Consider the following 22,917-nt stretch of genomic DNA (forward strand, 5'->3'; position numbering starts at 1 on the left):
TTTTACGTCAGAGTGAGAGGACAAAAATTTGCTGATAAAATACCTGAGGAAAAATTCTGCAACCGCAACAAATGGCCAATATGGGGATTGATTTTGGTCGGCCTCCCAGTAGTAAGCGTAGTGTGCAAAAAGCCACACGTTGTTGGAAACAAGGACGAGGGTCCCTCAAAATGCTTGCGGCAAACACACACACACACACCTGCACGCGTGCTGAACCTGTTTGGAAACATTCCTTGCGTGTGCGTGTGTGTCATGTGATGACTTTTCCCCAAAACAAAGCCATGTCCTACTTGACGCAAGCGAGCAACCCTCGATATGCAAAAACGATCGATCTATCTATCTATCTATCTATCTATCTATCTATCTATCTATCTATCTATCTATCTATCTATCTATCTATCTATCTATCTATCTATCTATCTATCTATCCATCTATCCATCTATCTATCCATGTGCTGTGGTGAAACTTCCCTCGCTCGTATCCCGACTCGTTCGTCTTCAAGGTGCAACTTGGATGCTGGCCATTTGACCTCTCAAGGTCCAAATGGTGTCATCACGCAGGTCAACTCAAGCCCTCCTCGATCTTCTTGGCTCTGTGACACATCTTTCGTGAAAACGCGCGCGTTTGTGTCCGAGAAATGTTTTTGTTTTCAGTATTTGTCGGCTCATTCCACTTTTTCCAGAAAACATTTGTTGATTTGAAAAGATAAAAGCCTCACTTGAAACCTCTTCCTTTTCTTTCGATTAAAACGTCACGAGCCTGTTTTGAGAAAGAAGAGATCAGATCAATGTTCAGATGTCATAAGAAAACACGACTCAAGTACCTGCCCAGGTACATTTGCACTCCGCCACGTGGATTTCAATTCCAATCTACTTTTATTGGCCGGCCATCACCGGAGTGTATTTTTACAAGTGTACAGTACTTCCTATGAATGGAACAGGTCCAGTCCGCCGCGCTTCAGTGACGTCACCGGGATGGGCAGGTGGCCACGTGATGTCGGGGTGGAAGCGCTGAACGGAGTTGCGTTGCTACGCCGTCGATTTTGGATCATGAAGAAGAGCAGCGGGACAAGAAAGAAGACAAGAGACAAGCTAGGTAGGTAGGTAGGTAGGTAGGTAGGACAACTTTTGTAACCAGTAGCGATGAGCTTCGCTTCGCTATCGGCCAAAGAGCAAAGGTTGACGCGACAAAAGTGAGCCTCGTTAGACAGGAAGTGCGCTGAGGCAACAGTCGAGGACGAGACGGGACGGGACGCGACGCGACGGGACGGGAGCGGACCAACTTGACATAATAGAGTCTTGCTATAAAAGAAACCAGTGAAGTGATTAAAAAAGGAAAAACAAAGAGAACTTCGTACAATCATTTTCATTTGACTTGGCTTCCGCTTCCACAATGTTTTCCCCTCGTTCTCGTGTGTGAAGCGCACTTGTTGCCCGATTTCTTTTGTTGGTCGACTTTCTTTGCTTTTCCTGTGGCGTGTTTAAACACCTTCGCCAACTCGCACACAATTCGCCCCTTCGCTGTGTTTGGAGCCTGACGCTGCTTCCTTTAGCAGCATCACTTTTTGGGTTTGAAAATGATGCGTTCGCCAACTCTCAGAATGTCACGAACGAACGAACGAACGAACTTGTGTTTTTGCCTTCACCGTTGTGTGAATTGTAGTCATTGTTGTTTTGCTTCATACAAATATATGGAAATGTAACGTTTGTTCTCATTTGTCGTCCAAAGCTTTCCAAATGATGCGTTTGTGAAACCTTGAGAATCCCATGCGAATTGCTGACTCCCACTTCACATAAAATTGGTAATATTGTCTACCTTGCTATCTTTATGTTCAATGACCCTTGTCTCAATCTTGATTTCTGAGTTCCATTGTTATGTATGTATAAAAGGGTTTTAATAAGCAGTCATCCATGCATCCATCCATCCATCCATCCATCCATCCATCCATCCATCCATCCATCCATCCCTCCCTCCCTCCCTCCCTCCCTCCATCCATTCATCCCTCCCTCCCTCCCTCGTACCAGTTGATTTTGACAGTTTACGGCGCTTTATTTAGGTGTGTGTTTTTATTGACCATCGATGCTTGTTTATGAATATGTTAGCGACACCATTGAAGCATTTCCACTTGTCGCTTTGGTACTCGTCCCAAAGCCGTCCAATCGCGGCCGAACGTCATCTTGGCCTTTTCGTTTTGAAACATTCAACATTGTCACTGATGTCATCAAGTATTTGGCTTTGCTATTTTTTTCCGCCAATGTGGACTCAGTCTTTTTCTTCACTTCTGATCGCTGTGGTTTTGTTTACGTCCTAGGTGCGAATCGGCGTCGCGCAAACCAGCCCGGCTTGCGGCGGCGGGTGGTCAATGTAAGTGGTGACGAGTGACTGCGTGTCAGCGAGGTATTGAACAGCATTTGCTCTTTTTTCCCCGCCGCTCCTGCTCTCCTCCTGCTCTCCTCCTCCTCCTCAGCTGATTGACTGACCGTACGCAGTGCATCTCCGCGTCGCCACCCGCTGGCCGGGAGACGCACTGTGACTAGCATGAAGGATACTGGGTAACTTCTGGTTTCGCCCTCTCGTCTTCTGTCACCTTCTCTTCCGCGGTGACTTTTGCTTCGTGGTGCCACCCGAGACATCAAATGTACAGCCGATGCAGTACAAAAAGTCCACACGCAAAACATTTGATGTCTATGAGTTAACCACATTTGGCTTCACTGATGACTTGATAATGTTACAAACGACTTGCATTTGTGTGGGTGTGTGTGTCCATTGTTGTGGACTGATGTGTGTGTGTGCGTGCGTGCGCGCGCGTTCCCGTCAGGGCCCCCCATCATCCCGATGTTCCATGGTGACGAGTACCTAGGCCGCACTGAGCATGTCCGCCAGGCGCCTCACTACGACCAGGTCCCGCCGGGCACGTTGCCCCGGGACCAGCCCTACGAGCCTGAGCCTCTGAGCGCCCAGTCGGCGCCTTACTTTGCCCTCAGCGCCGACCCGCTCCCGCCGCCGCCCCTGCCCGACCATCCTCCCGTCGGACTCGACTACCCGAGCGACGGGTAAGCTCGCGACACTCGGGGAGATTTTGTGCGTGTAATTGTTTGAACCTGCCATTTGCGACGCAAGCGAGGGGACCGAGCGGGACCTGGACCCGGCCCTGGACATCAAACCGGTGCACCGCTTCATCCCGGACTCGTGGAAGAACTTCTTCCGGGCCAGCGATCGCAGCAGCAAAAAGGGGGCGTGGCCCGAGGCGCCGTCATGTAACCACAACAACAACGGCACCAGCGAGGGCGTGCGCTGCTCGCCTCCCCCCACGACCTCCGTCCCCGGGTCCTACCGGGACCCTTACGGTGGCTCGGCCGGCAGCTACAATTCGGCCAAGGAGCTCCTGGACCTGGGCGAGTCGGCGTCGGCTTCGGGCCGCACCTACCGCACGGCGCTGACCTACAGCGAGCGCGTGGAGGAGTACAACCAGCGCTACGCCTACATGAAGTCCTGGGCGGGCCTGCTGAGGATTCTGGGCTGCGTGGAGCTGCTGCTGGGCGCCGCCGTCTTCGCCTGCGTCTGCGCCTACATCCACAAGGACAACGAGTGGTTCAACATGTTCGGCTACTCGTCGCCGGGCGGCGCCTACGGCGGCGGCCTCTACGGCGGCAGCGCCACCACCTACACGGGGCCCAAGACGCCCTTTGTGCTGGTGGTGGCGGGCCTGGCGTGGCTGGTGACGGTCATCGTGCTGGTGCTGGGCATGACCATGTACTACCGCACCATCCTGCTGGACTCCACCTGGTGGCCGCTGACCGAGTTTGTCATCAACCTGGTGCTGGCCGTGCTCTACATGGCGGCGGGTAGGGGGCGGAGCCGAGTCCAACGCAAAACGAGCCAGCCCTCCCGATGCTAACGCGCCCTTCCTTCCTTCCTTTTGTCTGCGCAGGCATCGTGTACGTGCGCGACACCACCCGCGGGGGCCTCTGCTCTTACCCCGTGTTCAACAACGGCATGAGCGGCGCCTTCTGCAGGACGGAGGCGGGCCAGACGGCCGCCATCATCTTCCTCTTCCTCACCATGGTCATCTACCTGATCAGCGCCGGCGTCAGCCTCAAGCTGTGGCGCCACGAAGCGGCGCGCCGATACCGCCAGAGCAACGCGCACGAGGTCCCTGCCGGCCACCTTTCTGAATCCAAACTCAATCGCAATTTTCGGATTGCGCCTGACTCCTTGTTTTGTTTGGTTTTGTCTTGTCTTGTCTTGTCTTGTCTTGTCTTGTCTTCTCTTCTCTTCTCCCTGTTCATTCAGATGCAGCAGTCCGAGTTTGGAGCGGTTCGGTCGCTGGTGAGCGTCTCGCCCGCCCGCCCGCCCAGCAGCCGAGCGCATTTCGGCGGCCCGCTCGGTTCTCACGCCTGTCTTTTCTCGCTAGCTGGTTCCCGCTAGCGCTGCGGCGGGCGCCAACCTCCCCCTGCGGGAGTCCTCCCTGGCATCCGTCGGGGACGTCCCCATCGCCGTGGCCCCCAAGATCCTGCAGGGGGCGATACCGTCCGGCCACATCCCCAAGCCGGTCATCGTGCCGGACTACATCGCGTGAGTGCTTTGGAAGTGGCAATTCCATCCGCTGCCAGAGTGTAACAATTTTGGCACGCAGGAAGTACCCGAGCATCCGCTCGGACGAAGAGCGCGACCAGTACCGAGCCGTGTTCAACGACCAGTACGCCGAGTACAAGGAGCTTCACGCCGACGTGCAGGCCGCCTGCAAGAAGTTTGACGAGATGGACGCCATGATGCGCAGCCTCCCGCAGCAGGCCGGCAGCCAGATGGTGACCACGCCTGACCTCTTTCCGCTCCCTCTTTGCCACGCCCCAACCGCTCCTTTCCTCGTCTTTTGCAGGAAGCCGAGCGCATCGGCAGGATCCTTCAGGAGTTCCAGAGGAAGAAAAACGTGAGTGCGTCGCTCGTTGCCTCCCTCGAGGCGCATCTTGCTGGCATTACATTGGTTGCTTGGCAACCCGGCAGGACCCCACCTTCCTGGAGAAAAAGGAGCGCTGCGATTACCTGAAGAACAAGCTGTCGCACATCAAGCAGAAGATTCAGGAGTACGACAAAGTGGCCGAATGGAACGACGGCTACGGCTGAAGGACGTGACGTGGATGGAGCTGCTGAATCCCAAACGTCTTCGGGCCGTCTTGCTCTTGCCTTCCGTGTTGTTTCATTTGCGCTTTTGACATTTTGTTCGAACATTTCACCCGTTTGGCGCCAAACAACGACCGCAAAGCTGATTGGAATCAGACGGCTCCACTTCTTAACGCGCTGCAAAAAGTCTCGACGCATGCTAAACGATGCTCATTTAAACCAGCTGAAAATGAGGCCGATGAAAACGCTGGGATCAAGCCACTTCACGTTGATGAAAACTTCTCTCCTATTAAGGCCAGTTTCCATCACAAGCTCCTAATGGCGACGATTTGATTCTTTTCTGGCCTGATGTGAAGCTCATGTTTTTTTTATACACGTATCTGTCATGTACAGAGTCTTAACACTGAATAAACCTCATGGACGAGTCTGTCTCGATGATTTCTTTTTGGTCGTATGCCAAAACTTGCTGATTTGACATTCACTGACTTACACGCCGTGACTCACTAAAGAATGTGGCTCCTCAACTCAAGCAAGAAATGGCGATTTCTTTCCATCAAATGTTTTCTTTTCCACCTCCTTACGAAAGCAGCCTGAGCAACATACATGCCAAGAGTCCTTCCTTCCGCATTTGGAGGCCGTTTGGGTTGCATATCTTCTCGGCTTTCTTAAAAGAAGTCCGACTAAAACAGACTCGAGTGATTTTCCTTTTCACTCATTTTCCACATTTTGAACTTGAAAAAGGCTTTTCAGACAGCAGCTGCCTTCCGTGTTTGGCGTTTCCTTGTCTGTTGAACTCAGCATTTCCCGTCACGTAAGTTGATACCCGAGTGGGCGTGGCCAGGCTGCTACCTTGTCAAGGTGTGGTTTGTTCCTTAATTTGTGTGTATTCCACTTGGAGGAGACGTCAAGCCGGCCCGGCGGTGGACAAAGTTTCGGGTAAGTGCGTTTCGGGTGAGTGCGTCGAACTTGTCCTCCTCCATATCGACTTGCTTGTTTGTTTGCTTGGTGGTGTTTTTGTGCCGAAAACGTTCCAATTGTTTCTTCTTTTTTCTTTCGTGACGGAAGCAACTATGTATCGAAACAACGGTACTGTCAGCACAAATACGACGTTACTGTTGTGAGTCTTCAAAGAAACGGTGCTTATACTATTGCTGAGTTTCTCCGATGTTTTGGAATTGGTAAGACTCCTACAAATGTATCTTTATCGATTTTATTCTTTTTGTTCGTGTTGTGCTTACACTGACAACATGGCTGCCAACTGGTTGCTGTCATGGGAAAGAATTGTTCTCCTTGCCTGACATTCTGGACGTGGAATCATGGAATGGACATTTGACATTTCATGTCTTGTTTGATTTTGCTACCGTCGGATGAAAGCTGGCTTGTGTTTTAAAGCTATGTCACGGAGCCGCACTTTGGCTACAATTCAATTGTTTGTGTGTTTTTGTTTTTTCGCAGAAACTCGGGCGCAGTCAAAGACAAGCGAAGAAGCAGCCATGTCCAACAGGCCAAACGGGAGCCCGCCTCCCTACGAGTCGGATGGCTAGTAAGTCCCAGCCGCTCTCTTAACCAACGTTACGAATGTGGGAAATGGAAGCTGAACCTATGGAAGCTGAACATAACCATCCCCCCGGCAGCAACGCGGCCCCCCAGCCGGCGTACTCGTACTACCCAGAAGACGAGTTCCAACACTTCTACCGCTGGACGTCGCCGCCGGGCGTGCTGAAGATCATGGCCATCATTGTCATCGTGCTGTGCGTGGCCATCTTTGCCTGCGTGGCCTCCACTCTGGCGTGGGACTCGCAGGGCGCGCTGTCGGGCTTCGGCGGCGGCATCGGCGGCTCCTATCCCGGAAGCTACGGCGGGGGCGGCGGCTTTGGCTCTTTCGGAGGCGGCGCCTACGGACCCGGCAACAGCTACGGCTACGGCAACCTGGGCGGCAACTACAACGACCCCCGCTCGGCCAAAGGCTTCATCATCGCCATGGCGGCCATCACTTTTGTGGCGGCGCTGGCCATCTTCATCATCCTGGTGTCCCACCAGAGCGTCTCGGAGAGCAGGAAGTTCTACCTGGCTGCGATCATCGTCTGCGCCATCTTGGCCCTGTTGATGCTGATCGCCACCATCGTGTACCTGGTGGCCGTCAACCCCACGGCGCAGTCGCAAGGTTCGGCCTACGGCAGCCAGATCGCCGGCCTGTGCGCCCAGTACCAGCAGCCGCAGTTGTCGGGGATCATAGTCAACCAGTACCTCTACCACTACTGCGTGGTGGAGCCGCAGGAGGTGGGTTCTCTGCCGCCGCCGCCACCGCCGCCGCGCCTCTTCCTTGCTCTCATTGTTCACGCCATTTGGAAATGCCGGATTGGCACTTTTGAGCGGGTGTGCGCACTTGTGCAACCACGGGCCGGATGCTCATGTTGTTGGTTTTTTTTGTGCGGCGCCGGCAGGCCATCGCGGTGGTGTTTGGCTTCCTGGTGGCGGCCGCCCTCATCATCATGCTGGTGTTTGCGCTGAAGACGCGCAAGAAGATCAGCGAGTTCGGCAAGAGCAACATCTTGTGGAAGCGCGTCAAGGTGCTGGAGGACGCCGAACCGCCGCAGGACGTCGAGGCCTGGGTCAGCGCCGGCCGTCGCAAAATTCTTGTCGGCGATATACGTACACCGGCGCGATGTTTTGACCCGGCGCACCGAAATACGTCAAATGCGCCGCGCCCAAATTTGCCCATCATTAAGTCGTTTGATACAAGCAGAAAAAGAATCAAATGTCAATTTTGCCCAGTAAGGGGTAATGCGGCGGCCATGTTGGTAGGGGCGCAACTCATCAGGTGACCGTTTGATTGTTTGCCCTCTGTGGCACACTTTGAGTTGAAGCCAGTGAAGAGGTTTTTTGGAGAGATACAAATTGGTGGGATGTTTGAAAAAAATGCTGCCTTCCCTTCAGTGTCGTACAAACCACTGTCTGACTTTTGGCTGTGCGCCGTCAGGTTCGTGTGTGCGCGCAAAGCGCTTTTGGAAGCGGTCCGACCAGTTTGGCAGCGTGCAAAGACGGATGGGGGAGGCGGGTGGGACGAGGGGGAGGCGGGATGCCTGTCGGCGTTGGTTTCAAGGCGTGTCGCCACGGTGACACCGACAGTTTCATGGTGTCACATTCTCGAGGGGGGGAGGGGTCAATCACTCGCGTGCTGGAAGGTATAACAAGTTTGGAAAAGCGAGTTGTTTTCTTGGAGGTCACACGGGCTGACGGGACGGGCCTGCGCACGCTCGTCATTCCAGCGCCGGCCGCAGCTGGCTGAAAAGAAAATACTGGATGAAATAGTCTGTACTCTGAAGAAGAATTCAAACTTTCTAGATGGGGGGGGGGGGGAGTTACAACTCATTTGGAGTAGAGTGAAGGGCTTTTCAGGACCAAAGTAGCAATGTTACAAAAGGCTTTTGTTTTAGTTTGCGTATTTTAACCACCAGGTGAACAACGTGTCGGTGCCGCCCGAGGAACTTCCCATGGCCGACTTCCCGGAGACGCTGCGCAGCTCGCGGGGTCACCTGGACGACGACCGCAGCACCGACTACAGCAAACCTCGATACGGCTACACGTAAGTCCGGCTGGCTCGGGATGACCGCTTCTGATGCCTCTCATTGTTCTGTAATCCTGCGTCAGGCCGGTGGAGGATGAGCGGCCCGTCCGTAACGGCGTTCCTTCCGGCGGCGCCGACTCGGCCGCTCCCAGCTGGGCCGGCAGATCCAACGGGAGGCGGGGAGACCCCGACGCCGACTACGCGTCCTCGGGAGACGAGCTGGACGACGAGGACGCCGACTTCTACAGGTGGGTGATCCCCCAGTGCCCCTCCCCTCCCCGGCTCTTAACGCTCCGTGGTCTTCCTCAGCGAGTTCCCGCCCGTCGCCACCGAGCAGGAACGCAACGAGTACAAGCGGGAGTTTGACCGCAACCATCACGAGTACAAAGAGCTCCAGTCCGAGCTTGACGCCATCAACGGCAAACTCAGCGACGTGGACCGACAACTGGACGAGCTGCACAAAGGAAGCCCGCAGTACCTGGTCAGCATCTTCTGCCGTCACACAACACGTGTCAAATTGTGGCCCTGGAGAAAAGACGCAGGAAGTCTGCCATTTAGTTTACAAAGCGACCATTTGAAAGCCATCAGAAAAGCCATCATCCGAATAATGGAAGGTGATGTGTTTTCCACCAGGACGCTCTGGACGAGTACAACCGGATCAAGGACATGAAAAAGGTGAGTAAGTGTACTTGCAGCAAAGTGAAATGGCAAATAAGGCTGGCCTACAGCGATTCTTTCAGTCGCCGCTAGAGGGTGCCCACGTCGCGCATGTTGACAATCACCATGTTTGGTGCGTTGTGTTTTTAGTCTTCAGACTATCGCGCCAAGAAGAGGCGAAGCAAATACCTCAAGGCCAAACTCAACCACATCAAGAAGATGGTCAGCGACTACGACCGCAGAGCTTGAGACGTGCCGCCGCCGCCACTGGCGCCGCCACTGGCGCCGTCAGAACAAATGCTCGCTCGCTCGCTCGCTCGCTCGCTCAGCCAGAAGGGGTCGGGCGGCCGGCGGCCACGTCATGGCTGGGCTGCCCGAGTCTTCCTGCCAGCTACGAACTCTTTTCAAGCAACAAGCTATATATTTCTCCTGATGAATTTTTGCATGACCAGTCAGTCCACGTGTATCGGACTAGCTATTTTTAACCAACTCGTGTACTTAAAGCTGTCGTTTGTATTTTTTATGAGAATAAAATGCCAAGAAATGTTTACATTTACTTCCCGTGCGACATTTGTCGAAATTCGGTGCCACATTGTAAGTAATGAAAGCTTTCGGTCCGTTCTCGCCAAGGTTCCTTGTTTTGACATGTAGATAGTGAGTTTCAAACTTTCCGTTTTTTTCCTTTCAGCAATTCGAAGATCTCTTTGGAGTGCTCTCGCTTCCCCGCCGCCCCTGAAGGCAGCAGCACTTTGGAAGGTGACAATTTGGTGGGGCATGTCTCTCTTGAGTAGAAAAGAAAAGAAAAAGTCGTTTCAACGGCTGTGGACGGACGGTGTCCGCGGGTAGTCGCTAAGCAGCCTAAACAGATTAGCAGCACATTGTGTCTCACTTGAGGTCAATACGGGTTCGTCCTTCCGCCGCCGCCAATCAAGGCCAGCAGACGCGCGCGCACGGATAACATCTGTCTACTCGCACACGCGTCGTCGACATGTGTTTGTTTGTCCGTTGTGGCTGGATGACTTTGAGACGGTCACGTGAACACGTTGATCTGGTGAAATGGCCACGGAGCGGATGCGTCTACTTCCCGGTGAATTTTTTTTTCTCGTTGAATTTCTTTCACTTGACCTCTGAGGACTCTGAGTGCTCTGAATTCATCTTTCGAACGTATGAACCGAAGGGATACGTGGCAAATGTCACAATGGTCAACACACTTGGAAAAATGGATTTTGCGCATCAGCTGCCGTGTTGCCGTGCCGTTGCTGGTCGCGACCACGCAGGACGAGGCTTTCAAGCGTGCAGGCACTTTCGAAGTCGCGCATGTCAGTCAGGGTTTCGGATCCCGAGTGGCGTTTTCAATCGGCTCGGCGCGGCTCGTGCTCGCGCTCGCGTTCACGCTCGCCTGCCGCTGTCCCTTTAAGAGGACCCTAAAGCCGATTAGCGCTCATCCCGCCTCGCTTCCCGACTTCAACAGCCCCATTTGGTACTTTTGCCGACCGAGCGGACCTCCTCTGGCCTCTCCTCCTTCGCCGTCGCTGTGCGTTGCTTCCCACGTCGGGCGCGCGGATTCCTGCCGACGGAGCCATGACGCGCGCCGGCTCCCCGGGCAGCGCACCCTCGCCTCTCAGGCGCGCAAGTGCGAGCGAGTGAAGCGCGCGCGTGCACGCGCGTCCAGGTGCGTCCAGATGCAGAAGAGCGTGCGCTACAACGAGGGCCACGCCCTGCACCTGGCGCTGGCCGCCCGCAAGGAGGGCGCCAAGCGCGGCCCGGTCAGCAAACGCAGCTCGGAGAACGTCCGCTGGACGGATAAGTTCTTCGCGCTCTACCAGAACCTGCTCTTCTACTTCGACAACGAGCAGAGCGCGCGGCCGTCCGGCATGTACCTGCTGGAGGGATGCACGTGCGAACGCGCCCCCGCGCCCAAAGTGGCCTCCTCGCTTGGCGGCAGCAGGGACGCCCCCGAGAAGATGCAGGTACAAGGCATCTTTCCATCCGAGGCTACAGGCTGGCTGGCTGGCCGGCTGGCTGGCATTTGGCGCTCGTGCACGAGTCGGGGTCAGGCTTTTCCAAATTGAAGGCTTTCTATGGTGCTTGGCCTTGCGTGGGCTTCCGTGCGTCAGCCTGAGATGCCTAAGCGTGCTTGCGAGCTGGAGCACGGGGATTGCCATCGCTTCGGACTTTGTTGCCGACTCGTGGCGTGTTTGTTGAGTGACTTGGGCGCCCGGCAGACGCGTCGAGACGAGACGAGACCAGACGAGACGAGACGAGACGAGACGAGACTCTTAGTGGAGGGGGCGTGGCCCCTCTACTTTACGCGCGTGTGCGTGTCTCATTGTTTTGGTTCATCTTCAATCCATCTGGCTGCCGGGGAAGCCGCATTAAAGCGCACAAGCTGCCTTGCTTATGTAAGAAGAAGAACAACAACGCGCTCGCGCAAGCCTTTAAGCCTCCTGCTGGCTGGACGCTGGCACACGCTACCAAGTGTCATTCGAATACTCGCTTATGTTACATCATTACTACATGTGTGTGCAGTACTACTTCCTGGTGATGTTCGGCCACGATGGGCAGAAGCCTCTGGAGCTTCGCACTGAGGAGGAAGCCGACTGCAATGAGTGGGTGGACTGCATCCAGCAGGCCAGGTGAACATACGCACGATGCACAAGCACAAGCACAAGCACAAGCACATACGCACTCTGGTTCATTTCAACTTAGCTGCTTTCACTCATTCGCTTGGGTTGATGAAATGGGGAGTTCAGGTAAAAAGGAACAAGAGGGAAACGTTATGGCCAGAGTGTGATGTAACCTCTTTAGGTTGAACCTTGGCGAGTTGCGGCCTGTTGAATGATGCTATATGCTCGCCAATGCAAAAATCCCTTTGGAATACGAGTCGCAATGAAAGTCGAGGAAAAAGCTCGAGCGGACGTGACTGTGTCGCGCGTGGGTTTGGCCAGCTACTCGGATCTGCTCCTGGAGCGCGAGATCCTGATGCAGAAGTACATCCACCTGGTCCAGATCATGGAGACCGAGAAGGTGGCAGCCAATCAGCTACGCGCGCAACTGGAGGACCAGGGCACCGAGATTGAGAGGCTCAAGGCCGAGGTATGCCGCCTCGTAGCGTTGCGCTAATGCTAGCTGCTCATTGTTCCCAACAAAGGGACTGCTAATTGCTCAATAGTGCTAATGCTGTTTGACAAATGCTAGCCAACAGCGGTTGTGCGCCTGCTGTGTCCAGATTGTGCTGCTCAACAGGACCAAAGAGCGCCTGCAGCCCAGCCACAACCTTGTGGACGAAGAAGACCCCGACATCAAAAAGATCAAGAAGGTCAGTTGGCGGGCGGCGGCGCGGCGCGGCGCGGCTCGCTAAGAGACGTCACGTGGCTGTCGTGTGCAGGTTCAGAGCTTCATGCGCGGCTGGCTGTGCCGGAGGAAGTGGAAGCTGATCGTCCAGGACTACATCTGCTCGCCGCACGCCGAGAGCATGCGCAAGCGCAACCACATCGTCTTCAACATGGTGGAGGCGGAGACGGAGTACGTCAACCAGCTGGCCGTGCTGGTCAACTGCTTCCTGCGCCCGCTGCGCATGGCCGCCAGCTCCAAGAAGCCGCCCGTCAGCCACCACGACGTCAGCAGCATCTTCCTCAACAGGTGCGAGAGTTGTCCAAGAGTTGTCGGGCTCGCTCACGCGCTTCTTCTTTTGCCCAGCGAGACCATCATGTTCCTGCACCAGATCTTCCACCAGGGCCTGAATGCTCGCATGGCCAACTGGCCCACGCTGGTCCTGGGTGAGTGACGGGCCTGGTGGCGGGCCAGCGCGGGCGGGTCAGGCGGATGCTCTCGCTCGCTCGCGAGCGAGCGAGAGCATCCGCCTGACCCCGTCACGCAACTCGGGCTGTGTGTCGGGCTCGCAGCGGACCTCTTCGACATCCTCCTGCCCATGCTCAACATCTACCAGGAGTTTGTGCGCAACCACCAGTACAGCCTTCAGGTCCTGGCCAACTGCAAGCAGAACCGAGACTTCGACAAGCTGCTCAAGCAGTACGAGGCCAACGCGGCGTGCGAGGGCCGCATGCTGGAGACCTTCCTCACCTACCCCATGTTCCAGGTGGACCAGCCCAGACCGCATCTTCTCTGGTTTCCTTCAATGCTTAGCGGATGTGTCCTTAATGTAGCCGCCGCGCACGCGCTTGCAGATCCCCCGCTACATCATCACTCTTCACGAGTTGCTGGCGCACACGCCGCACGAGCACGTGGAGAGGAACAGTTTGCATTTCGCCAAGTCCAAACTGGAAGAACTCTCCAAGTACAAACGTCGACGTGGCCAGCCGGCGGTGGGCAAAAGTGACAGCGTGCGTCTGCTCTGCGCCTGTGCTCAGGATGATGCACGACGAGGTGAGCGACACGGAGAACATCCGCAAGAACCTGGCCATCGAGAGGATGATCGTGGAGGGCTGCGACATCCTGCTGGACACCAGCCAGACTTTTGTTCGACAAGGTGGGTGCAGGCGCCCGTCGCCCTGGCCGAGGCTCGAGCGGACGTCTGGTGTCCCCCGCCGGCAGGGTCGCTCATCCAGCTGCCGTCCGGGAGCGAGCGCGGCGTGCTGAGCAAAGTGCGCCTGGGCTCGCTGTCGCTGCGCAAGGAAGGCGAGCGCCAGTGCTTCCTCTTCACCAAACACTTCCTCATCTGCACCAGGACGTCTGGAGGCAAGCTGCACTTGCTCAAGGTCTGCACATTGGGGGGGTGGGGGGCGATGGATGCACGAGGTTGGCGCTTGAAGCCTTGGTGTCTTCTGGTTCCAGCAAGGAGGCACGCTGTCGCTGATGGAGTGCACGCTGATCGAGGACGTGGACGCCGCCGACGACGACTGTGAGCGCGCTTTGTTCTTCTCAAGCCGACCGCTTTCCCAAGCAAGCGTCCCGCCCGAGCTGCCCGCTCGCTCTTTGCAGACAACGCGGCGGGTCAGGGCTTCGGCCACTTGGAGTTCAAGCTGCTGGCGGAGCCTCCCGACGGCCAGACCTTCTCGGTGGTTCTGCTCGCCCCGTCGCGCCAGGAGAAGGCGGCCTGGACCAGCGACATCAGTCAGGTTGGCGGAAAAGCGCCCACAAAGACCGCCAGCCCCCCCCCCCCACCCACACACACACCGTTGGGCTCAGCCCCTATCTCCCTCCCTCCCTCCCTCCCGTTTCTTTTAGTGCATCGACAACATCCGCTGCAACGGGCTGATGACCAGCGTCTTTGAGGAGAACTCCAAAGTTTCGGTGCCGCACATGATCAAGTAAGACGAGTCTTGCGGCGAGAGGATTTCTGGAGCCGTGACCCTGACCCCATTCCACCCCCTTTAGGTCGGACGCCCGCCTGCACAAGGACGACGTGGACATCTGCTTCAGCAAGACACTGAACTCGTGTAAAGTCCCGCAGATCCGCTACGCCAGCGTGGAGCGGCTGCTGGAGCGCCTGACCGACCTGCGCTTCCTCTCCATCGACTTCCTCAACACCTTCCTGCACACCTACAGGATCTTCACCAGCGCCGCTGTGGTCATCGGCAAACTGGCGCTCATCTACCGCCAGCCCTTCACCTCCATCCCCGTCAGGTAGGGCCGCCTCTTCTCATTCCCATCCTCCTCCTCCTCCTCCTCCTCATCTTCATCATCTCGGCGCTCAGGATCCAGCAGCACTCGTGCGATCGTCTGTCCGTCATGTCTCTGTGTCCCGACTACACTCTGAAGATCACCCAGCTGGCTCTGGATCAGTCCAAGTAAACCAAGACCCCCCCATAGTCATTCCATGCTCCGCCCCCCCCCCCCCCCCCCCCCCCCCCCCCATGCGCTGACAGGTTCTCTTGCGTTGTCAGGTCTCTGGAGCTGTTCTTTGCCAGCAACCAGGCCTCGTGGGGCGCAGACCCCCTGAACAACAAATCGCCGCGCCTGTGCCGCAAGTTCTCGTCCCCGCCGCCGCCGCCTTTGTCCCTCCCGTCGCGCACGTCCTCGCCCGTCCACTCCCGCAAATTGTCTCTCAGCTCGCCCGTGGGCCCCAAAATTCTGGACCTTTCCTCCACGCCGTCGTCCTCGGCCGCCAGCTCCCCCACCTCCACGCACGGGCCGGGCCTCTTCTCCTCCTCGTCACCGCCGCCTCACGCCGGCGGGCCCTGCAGGTCACTCTTCAGCTTTTCCTCGTCGTCGCCGCCGCCCACCGTCACCAAGGCCCCGCTGGATCTCAGTCGAGGGCCGAGCTCGCCCGAGCTCAGCCCGGGCGGCGAGGATGTCGGCGAGCTGCCTCGAATCGACGCCTTCTGCGGGAAACTAAGGAGGAGCATTCGCAGAGGTGAGCCGTACAAAAGTGAGTGCGACAACGGCGTAATTGTGACGCCTCCCCCGCCAGCCGTGCTGGAGTCGGTGTCTCTGGACAAGTTTATTCCGGAATCTCCCAACACCGTCGGCGGCAACGAGTCTGGCGACGTGTCGCCGTGTCGCTCGCCGTCCACGCCGCGACACTTGCGCTACCACCGCCCGGGAGGAGGTAGCACACACACACACCGCCGCAGCGCCGCACCTCAACTTTTTGCCACGCCGCTCATCGCCGCGTCTCGGCAGCGTCCTCGGCCGAGAACTCTCGCTGCCCCGTGTCGCCGGCGTCGGCCTTCGCCATCGCCACCGCCGCCGCCGGGCACGGCGGCTCCCAAGGTGAGCGACTGGTGACTTTGAGTGTGTGTGTGTGTGTGTGTGGCTTTAAAAGGCCACACTCGCTGGGAAAAAAAGCGCCTCGCTGGCTTTCTTCTTGCAGCGTGGAGCGCCTCGGACAAGTCGTGCGACAAAGAGTTCATCATCCGCAGAGCCGCCACCAACCGAGTTCTCAACGTGCTGCGACACTGGGTCTCCAAACACGTGCAGGTCGGCAGGTGGCTCCAAAACCTTCTGCGCCATCCTTGACCTTCCAAAATGGAATAAATGCTCGCACCCGGCAGGACTTTGAGAGCAACGGGGAGCTGAGGGTGGGCGTGGTCAGCCTCCTGGAGGAAGTGCTGCGGGACCCCGACCTTCTGCCTCAGGAGAGGAAAGCCGCCGGCAACATTCTCAGGTTGGCCCGCCGCTTGCACGGAAAGATAAAGAAAGAAAAAAAAAAAAGAAAAGCCGGGCTGACCCCGATGCAACTTGTTTGCCACATCAGCACCCTTGGTCAAGAAGAGCAAGACGACGCTCAGCTCAAGATTGAGGACATTCTGCAAATGGTGCTGCATTCTGAGGACATGCCTGCACACGTTTGTCACCGCATGATAACTGCAACCGTCTTTTTTTATGACCAACAGAAAAGTTCTCCTCTTCTTCACTTCATTGCGGTAAGAAAAGAATCCCAACGCTCATTCGTCGACGTTAGCACGGTCATCATCTGTGTGCGCGTGTGCGTGTGCGTAGGCAGAGAGTCCAAAAGCCGAGTGTTTGGAGTCCCTGTCTGCGATGGAGCTGGCCGAGCAGATCACGCTCCTGGACCACATCGTCTTCAGGAGCATTCCCTACGAGTGTGTCCAACTTTGAGAATGATTCCAAGATATTCCAAAATCATGAGAGTCCACCTGCAGGATGTTGCATTTATTTTGAAATGATGATTAATTACCATTGATTGTGATTGCCGAGCGACTTGCGCTCGTAGTCCGTCGCCCTCTAGCGGTCAGATGGGACAATGCAGGTGTCAATGACCACGGAAGCTTCCACCAGAACAAACAATGCCTGAAATATCACCTATGGGTGTCCAAATTTGTTTGAGAAATGAAAGTATTTTCCAGTATTTTATGCTAATGAGACTATTTTGTTTGAGAAATGAAAGGTCAGTTTCCCAGTATTTGAATGATATCGATTGGTTGACGGCGGCGTTTCAGGGAGTTCCTGGGTCAGGGCTGGATGAAGGCGGACAAGACGGAGAAGACGCCCTTCATCATGAGAACCAGCCAGCACTTCAACGAGGTGAGCGGAGCTCGAGCAGAGCTCGAGCGGAGCTCAAGCGGAGCTCAAGCAGAGCTCAAGCGGGCCGCCGCCGCCGCTCACGTTTTGTGGCCGGCTCACGCCCAGATGAGCAACCTGGTGGCCTCGCGGATCATGACGCACGGCGACGCGGGCGCCCGGGCCGGCGCCATCGAGAAGTGGCTGGCGGTGGCCGACATCTGCCGCTGCCTGCACAACTACAACGGCGTGCTGGAGATCACCTCGGCGCTCAACCGCAGCGCCGTCTACCGCCTCAAGAAGACCTGGGCCAAAGTCTGCAAGCAGGTCCGGCCCCCCCCCCGTATGGTTCGGAACGGCGCTCAGCTCAGCGTCATTGTTTTTGAAATTATTTGTCGCCTCGCAGACCAAGGCGCTGATGGATCGACTGCAGAGGACGGTCTCGTCCGAAGGACGCTTCAAGAACCTCCGAGAGACGCTGAAAAAGTACAAACGGCCACCTGACTGAGTTGGCGCCGTGCGCGCTGGTGACACGCGTGTCACTAAAAGTGTGTTTTCAGCTGCAACCCGCCGTGCGTGCCCTACCTGGGCATGTACCTCACCGACCTGGCCTTCATCGAGGAGGCCACGCCCAACTTCACCGAGGAAGGCCTGGTCAACTTCTCCAAGATGAGGATGGTAGTCGGCGCTCGCAAGCAGCCGCTGGGCGGTGGCGGCGGCAAAATCGAAAGCTGCTCTTTGTCTCCCCGTCAGATCTGTCACATCATCCGAGAGATCCGGCAGTTCCAGCAGGCTCCTTACAGGATCGAGCACCAGGCCAAGGTTAGCTGGGCCTCCGGCCGGCGCCGCCTTTGATTGACAGCTGTCAGGCAGGCATCCTTTTGTGCTCTCGCAGGTGACTCACTTCCTGCTGGACAAGACGCAAGTGATGGATGAAGACGCACTGTACGAGTTCTCGCTGAAGATTGAGCCGCGCGTCCCGCCGGCCTAAGCTAAGCTAAGCTAAGCTAAGCGCCTGGCCTCCTGCCTTGTCCTTTGCAGAGGCCAGGTTAATCCCCGCTCATTTGGATCAGGTGAGGCTTCCGTGTCTCGTTGCCTAGCAACTGACGCCGCTTTTCTCCCCCCGTTGCCCGGCGTGCAGGCTGCGGCTCACACTGTGACATGACTTCCTGCGTGGAGTGATCACACTGTGACATGGCTTCCACGGGGTCACTTTGCTTCAAAAGCACTCGATGACACGGTGACATCAAAAACAATCACGCGTTATTATTTATGATGAATATTTGAATTGAACGTTAGCTCCGTGTTGTGTTTCGTTTTCTCCTCTGGAGTGTATTAGTCGAGCTTAACGCCTTTGCGCTATGTTGTCATTTGATATCTCTGTAGTTTGACGTGATGTGTCGATGAGACGAATGCTATTTATTTTTCCGTTCATATTAGCGCCTCATTTGTCTTTGTACCGGGTGTTCTTTTCCACTCAGCCTGCCACAATAAAAGTCCTTGAAAATATGTGTGAAAGTCAAAGCCAGCGAGTCACAGCGCTTGCGATTGGTTGGAATGGGGCTTGAGGGGGCGGGGCCTTGTTCCAGGCCAGCGTGGGAAGCTCATTAAAGGACACTCTTGGGCCGAAGGAACGAACGAACGGCAGGCAGGCAGCCAGGCAGGCAGGCAGGCAGACAGACAGCGAGCGTCTGCGCAGGTACTGTGACCGACCGACCTTTTGACCCTTGAAATATTGCTTGGGACTGACTTTCTTGCGTGCTTGGATTCAGTTGTCATCATTTGCATCGCACGACGCCATACCAGACTTGACCAATTTGATGGTGCTGTGGGTCTTTTTGGATTTTCGACATGCCCATCCCGTGAGCTCTTTTCATTTTCTAGTTGCCGATCTTGCGAGGTTCAGTCGTGAAAAGGCGCAAGAGTTGTTCTTGACTCCTACCTGGACGTACGTGCTGGAGGATGTACTGCAAGTTCAGCGGCCATGGGAGGGGGCGGGGCTTAAGACCGTTAAGTCGTCGACTTAGTGTCTCTTCCGCTTTTGCCCTGGAAAAGGTCTCGTGAGCAGAATATGGTGGCTGGCTGGCTGGCTGGCTGGCTGGCTGGCTGGCTGGCTGGCCGGCCCCGTCAGGCCCACGTCCAGCCTGTCTTGGCAGCACCATGGTCCGTCGTCCTGTGACGGGCTAAAAATAGGAGACGCAAATATAGACGTGGGCGCGCAGGCGGCCTTCATGGACGACCTTCTGCAAAGCGCTGTCCAGGTGGCTAAGCTAACTGTCAAGCTCCTTCCGCTCGTAAGATGGTCACAGCGTGCGCCGGCCGCAGCTTCCGCTAAGCTTGTTAGAAGACAGACGCAAATCTGGTGCTAGGTCACCGACTGATGACCTTCTGAGAAGCTTCTCGTTCGTCAGACGTCTCCTCCACAAGACAAGTCGCCCGTTTTAGTTTCGGCTCCTTTTTCGAAAGATGACTTTCTACCAAGATGTACTGTATCCATTTTTTTTTTTTTTTTTTTATGGATTCGTTTCCTTTGTCCCCGATGCCTCCATCCAGCTCGTGACTCCAAGCTGAGACAAAGATGGCTAACTCCTTCACGCGCTTGATGTCGGGGCGCAACACCGCCGCCCTGCTGGCCAGCTTGGGGGCGGGCACCGTGGCGAGCGGCTTCCTGTTACGCGACGGCAATTCTTTGGCGGCCGAGGCGCGGAAGAAGCTCTACCCTCCCAGGTATGCGGCAATATAGGCAGACGGCTTGATGTGGAATGACATGGTCCTGGCGCCGTCACCCTCTCAAGTTTCCTCGGCACTTGGCAGCTCCGACTTCCCTGACCTTCGCAAGCACAACAACTGCATGGCCACGGCGCTGACGCCTGCCATTTATGGCAAACTGCGTGACAAGGTCACCCCCAACAACTGGACCTTGGACCAGTGCATCCAAACGGGCGTGGACAACCCCGGACACCCGTTCATCAAGACCGTGGGCTGCGTGGCCGGTGACGAGGAGAGCTACGAGGTGTGATTTGGTTTTTGGTTTTCTTCTTCTTCTTGCAATATTGGCGTTGAATGAAAGGGTTAGAGAATCAAAGCCGCCGGATGGATTTGCAGGTATTTGCCGATCTCTTTGACCCGGTCATCAAGGACCGCCACAACGGCTACGACCCCAGAACCATGATGCACCCCACCGACCTGGACGCCTCCAAGGTGTTTAGCCGTCGCTGCTGCGCCAGCCACCGCCGCCGTTCCGCCAAGCGTTTCCTGCTCCAAACGACGCCGTTTTGTTGATGTTGTTTTCTTTTCTTTGCCTTACCTTACCTTACCTTACCTTACCTTACCTTACCTTACCTTACCACCAGCTGAGCGGCGGCATGTTTGACGAGAAGTACGTGCTGTCGTCCCGCGTGCGCACGGGTCGCAGCATCCGCGGCCTCAGCCTCCCTCCCGCCTGCAGCCGGGCCGAGCGCCGCGAGGTGGAGCGCGTGGCTGTCACGGCGCTGGCCGGCCTCAAGGGAGACCTGGCGGGCCGCTACTACAGTCTGGGAGAGATGACCGAGCGCGAGCAGCAGCAGCTCATCGACGTAAGGCCGCCGACGCCATCATTAGTGCTCTAAAGTTGAACGACAACATTCACGCAATTCCGCAATTGCATGTTGCCGGGCAGAAGTCACGGAGCACAATCTTTGGTGCCCCAGATTCCAATGAAAGAGCCAATTTCAGGGGATGCTTTGCAGTGGGGCAATAAGGCAAGTGGCCCAGAGGCAAATCATTTCAAGTCCAACATTTCAGTTGCTAGGCAGACTTGGACCGGAACACTCATTCGGCTCGGCAAGGTCCAAAACTCGCTTGTTGCCCGGCGGAGTCTACGAGGCCCGGAAAGTTGCAAGAGTTTTCTTAGCTCGGCAATTCGATGCTAGCTTGTGGGTTTTTTTTGGATGGCGGTCACTGTCCAGTCATGTGACGTGTCTTTGGTTTGTGATCCAATCCTGCCGCGCTCCTCTCAGGACCACTTCCTCTTTGACAAGCCCGTGTCTCCTTTACTTACCTCGGCCTTCATGGCCCGAGACTGGCCTGACGCCAGGGGTATCTGGTAAGACGGTTCGGGAACAAAAGAACCCGCAGTGTTAGCCGTGAAGTATTAGCACCCGCCGCGTGCATCCCCCGTCCTTCTGCTTCTGTCAATTGGAGTGTCTTCTTCCTCTTCCACCTTGACGAAACCTGTAGGACCACTTCCTGTTTGACAAGCCCGTCTCCCCCCTGCTGACCTGCGCCTTCATGGCGCGAGACTGGCCCGACGCCAGGGGCATCTGGTAGGCCGTGCGTGCGTTGTGTGCCGCATGCTTGCCCTTCCCTTCCCTTCCCTTCCCTTCCCTTCCCTTCCCTTCCCTTCCCTTCCCTTCCCTTCCCTTCCCATCCACCCGCCGCAGCCCCGCCCCCTTTGCTTTCCGCATCTCCGTCCCTGTGTTGAGAATGTTCCTCCCCAGGCACAACAACGAGAAGACCTTCCTGATCTGGATCAACGAAGAGGACCACACCAGAGTCATCTCCATGGAGAAGGGGGGCAACATGAAGAGGGTCTTTGAGAGATTCTGCAGGGGACTGAAGCAGGTACGCAACTTTTTATTTTCGGTCACGTCATGCTTGATGACTGAAAGATCCCGTGGATGTCGCCAGGCAGCCACCGGGGGTGGGGTGGGGGGGTGGGGGCTTAGGGGTTGGGCGCGAAGGCCGATTCCCCAATTGTTGGTTCTTTTTCTTCAAATGTCATGTATTACCTTGCTGCTAAGCAGAAACTCGTATTGAAGTCACCACTTTTTGCAAGTTGCTAGGCAGAATTGATGAGGAGCCATTTGAGGGTAAAACCCAAGCAAGCTTTGCACCCACAGGTGGAACATCTGATCCAGGAGAGGGGCTGGGAGTTTATGTGGAATGAGCATCTGGGCTACATCCTCACCTGCCCTTCCAACCTGGGCACGGGCCTCAGGGCGGGCGTGCATGTGCGCCTTCCCAAACTCAGCAAGGTCTCTCACACACATGGCCCAATTCACAGATTTGTTTGTCGAAATTGCACATGGTGGCGTCATTTATTTGCCGATTTTGACTTGTCAGTCCACACGTGCTGCTGCGCGCTTTGTGTTCGCACATTGATCGAGCCCGTCCGTCTGTGGCGTTTAGCATGATGTGTTAGCAATAGGCTAAGGCAGGCTTTTAAATACAAAAGGCCTCGTCGACTCTTTTGGGGTCCCGCAGGATCCTCGCTTCTCCAAGATCCTGGACAACCTGCGTCTGCAGAAAAGGGGCACGGGCGGCGTGGACACGGCGGCCACGGGCGACACCTTTGACATCTCCAATAATGACCGTTTGGGCAAGTCAGAGGTGAGCGACTCTCAACCCGTCTCTGACCTCTCTCGGACCTGTCTGGTCTGCTGCATTTGTGCAAAAGTCAAAGGTGGCCTCCCGGTGCACACAGGTGGAGCTGGTGCAGCTGGTGGTGGACGGCGTCAACTACCTGATCGAGTGCGAGAAGCGGCTGGAGAAGGGCCAGGACATCAAGGTTCCGGCTCCCATCGCCATGTTTCGCTAATGGAGCTAATTTCGCGCGTCAGTAAAAACACTCCAACATGCTTGACCTTGACCTTGCCCTCGCTCA

General features: G+C 56.1%; 4 protein-coding genes and 1 long non-coding RNA gene across 20 annotated transcripts; 4 read left to right on the plus strand and 1 right to left on the minus strand.

The window, feature by feature from the left end:
- Window positions 1-7: 7 nt before the first annotated feature.
- Window positions 8-5,549, plus strand: marveld2a (MARVEL domain containing 2a). 10 transcript variants are annotated; one of them, XM_068652713.1, is made up of 12 exons: window positions 8-1,100; window positions 1,730-1,802; window positions 2,313-2,365; window positions 2,469-2,639; window positions 2,820-3,054; window positions 3,122-3,846; window positions 3,933-4,153; window positions 4,295-4,330; window positions 4,416-4,576; window positions 4,638-4,809; window positions 4,881-4,931; window positions 5,006-5,549. In XM_068652713.1, the coding sequence occupies exons 5-12, from the start codon at window positions 2,837-2,839 to the stop codon at window positions 5,123-5,125; spliced, it is 1,704 nt and encodes a 567-aa protein (XP_068508814.1). In that variant the 5' UTR covers window positions 8-1,100; window positions 1,730-1,802; window positions 2,313-2,365; window positions 2,469-2,639; window positions 2,820-2,836; the 3' UTR covers window positions 5,126-5,549. The 10 variants fall into 10 exon arrangements, with proteins under 10 accessions (XP_068508814.1, XP_068508810.1, XP_068508812.1 ...); XM_068652709.1 differs by having other exon boundaries at window positions 8-1,096; XM_068652711.1 differs by having other exon boundaries at window positions 8-1,096; window positions 2,469-2,553.
- A 344-nt stretch (window positions 5,550-5,893) lies between these two features.
- Window positions 5,894-9,897, plus strand: oclna (occludin a). Of its 3 annotated transcripts, none has more exons than XM_068652717.1 (9): window positions 5,894-6,058; window positions 6,578-6,665; window positions 6,757-7,402; window positions 7,567-7,734; window positions 8,581-8,708; window positions 8,774-8,938; window positions 9,000-9,171; window positions 9,324-9,365; window positions 9,498-9,897. In XM_068652717.1, exons 2-9 carry the CDS (start codon window positions 6,616-6,618, stop codon window positions 9,594-9,596), a joined length of 1,470 nt encoding a protein of 489 aa, XP_068508818.1. In that variant the 5' UTR covers window positions 5,894-6,058; window positions 6,578-6,615; the 3' UTR covers window positions 9,597-9,897. The 3 variants fall into 3 exon arrangements, with proteins under 3 accessions (XP_068508818.1, XP_068508819.1, XP_068508820.1); XM_068652718.1 differs by having other exon boundaries at window positions 5,923-6,073; XM_068652719.1 differs by lacking the exon at window positions 5,894-6,058 and adding an exon at window positions 6,090-6,300.
- Window positions 9,898-10,007: 110 nt separating this feature from the next.
- rasgrf2a (Ras protein-specific guanine nucleotide-releasing factor 2a) lies at window positions 10,008-18,782 on the plus strand. 4 transcript variants are annotated; one of them, XM_068652704.1, is made up of 29 exons: window positions 10,008-10,103; window positions 11,877-11,983; window positions 12,296-12,443; window positions 12,577-12,666; window positions 12,736-12,989; window positions 13,047-13,126; window positions 13,253-13,446; window positions 13,535-13,644; window positions 13,718-13,836; window positions 13,902-14,065; window positions 14,142-14,208; window positions 14,289-14,425; window positions 14,535-14,617; window positions 14,685-14,933; window positions 15,005-15,097; window positions 15,194-15,663; window positions 15,721-15,858; window positions 15,933-16,022; window positions 16,123-16,229; window positions 16,304-16,416; window positions 16,507-16,567; window positions 16,646-16,675; window positions 16,752-16,855; window positions 17,213-17,297; window positions 17,403-17,600; window positions 17,680-17,759; window positions 17,834-17,951; window positions 18,027-18,095; window positions 18,169-18,782. In XM_068652704.1, exons 2-29 carry the CDS (start codon window positions 11,892-11,894, stop codon window positions 18,262-18,264), a joined length of 3,639 nt encoding a protein of 1,212 aa, XP_068508805.1. In that variant the 5' UTR covers window positions 10,008-10,103; window positions 11,877-11,891; the 3' UTR covers window positions 18,265-18,782. The 4 variants fall into 4 exon arrangements, with proteins under 4 accessions (XP_068508805.1, XP_049593453.1, XP_049593454.1 ...); XM_049737496.2 differs by having other exon boundaries at window positions 10,052-11,317; XM_049737498.1 differs by lacking the exon at window positions 10,008-10,103 and adding an exon at window positions 11,367-11,749.
- Window positions 16,911-19,953, minus strand: LOC137840846 (uncharacterized). The gene is made up of 3 exons (XR_011087956.1): window positions 19,216-19,953; window positions 17,859-18,180; window positions 16,911-17,751 (listed from the first exon to the last, which is right to left on the minus strand). It is a non-coding gene; the product is annotated as an uncharacterized lncRNA (long non-coding RNA).
- Window positions 18,833-22,891, plus strand: ckmt2a (creatine kinase, mitochondrial 2a (sarcomeric)). 2 transcript variants are annotated; one of them, XM_049737572.2, is made up of 10 exons: window positions 18,833-18,972; window positions 19,827-20,000; window positions 20,088-20,286; window positions 20,379-20,474; window positions 20,627-20,848; window positions 21,272-21,357; window positions 21,752-21,875; window positions 22,154-22,288; window positions 22,518-22,643; window positions 22,738-22,891. In XM_049737572.2, the coding sequence occupies exons 2-10, from the start codon at window positions 19,852-19,854 to the stop codon at window positions 22,849-22,851; spliced, it is 1,251 nt and encodes a 416-aa protein (XP_049593529.1). In that variant the 5' UTR covers window positions 18,833-18,972; window positions 19,827-19,851; the 3' UTR covers window positions 22,852-22,891. The 2 variants fall into 2 exon arrangements, with proteins under 2 accessions (XP_049593529.1, XP_049593528.1); XM_049737571.2 differs by lacking the exon at window positions 21,272-21,357 and adding an exon at window positions 21,492-21,577 and having other exon boundaries at window positions 18,835-18,972.
- Window positions 22,892-22,917: the final 26 nt, after the last annotated feature.

This window comes from Syngnathus scovelli, chromosome 13, assembly GCF_024217435.2.
Source record: "Syngnathus scovelli strain Florida chromosome 13, RoL_Ssco_1.2, whole genome shotgun sequence".
Lineage (NCBI taxonomy): Eukaryota > Metazoa > Chordata > Actinopteri > Syngnathiformes > Syngnathidae > Syngnathus > Syngnathus scovelli.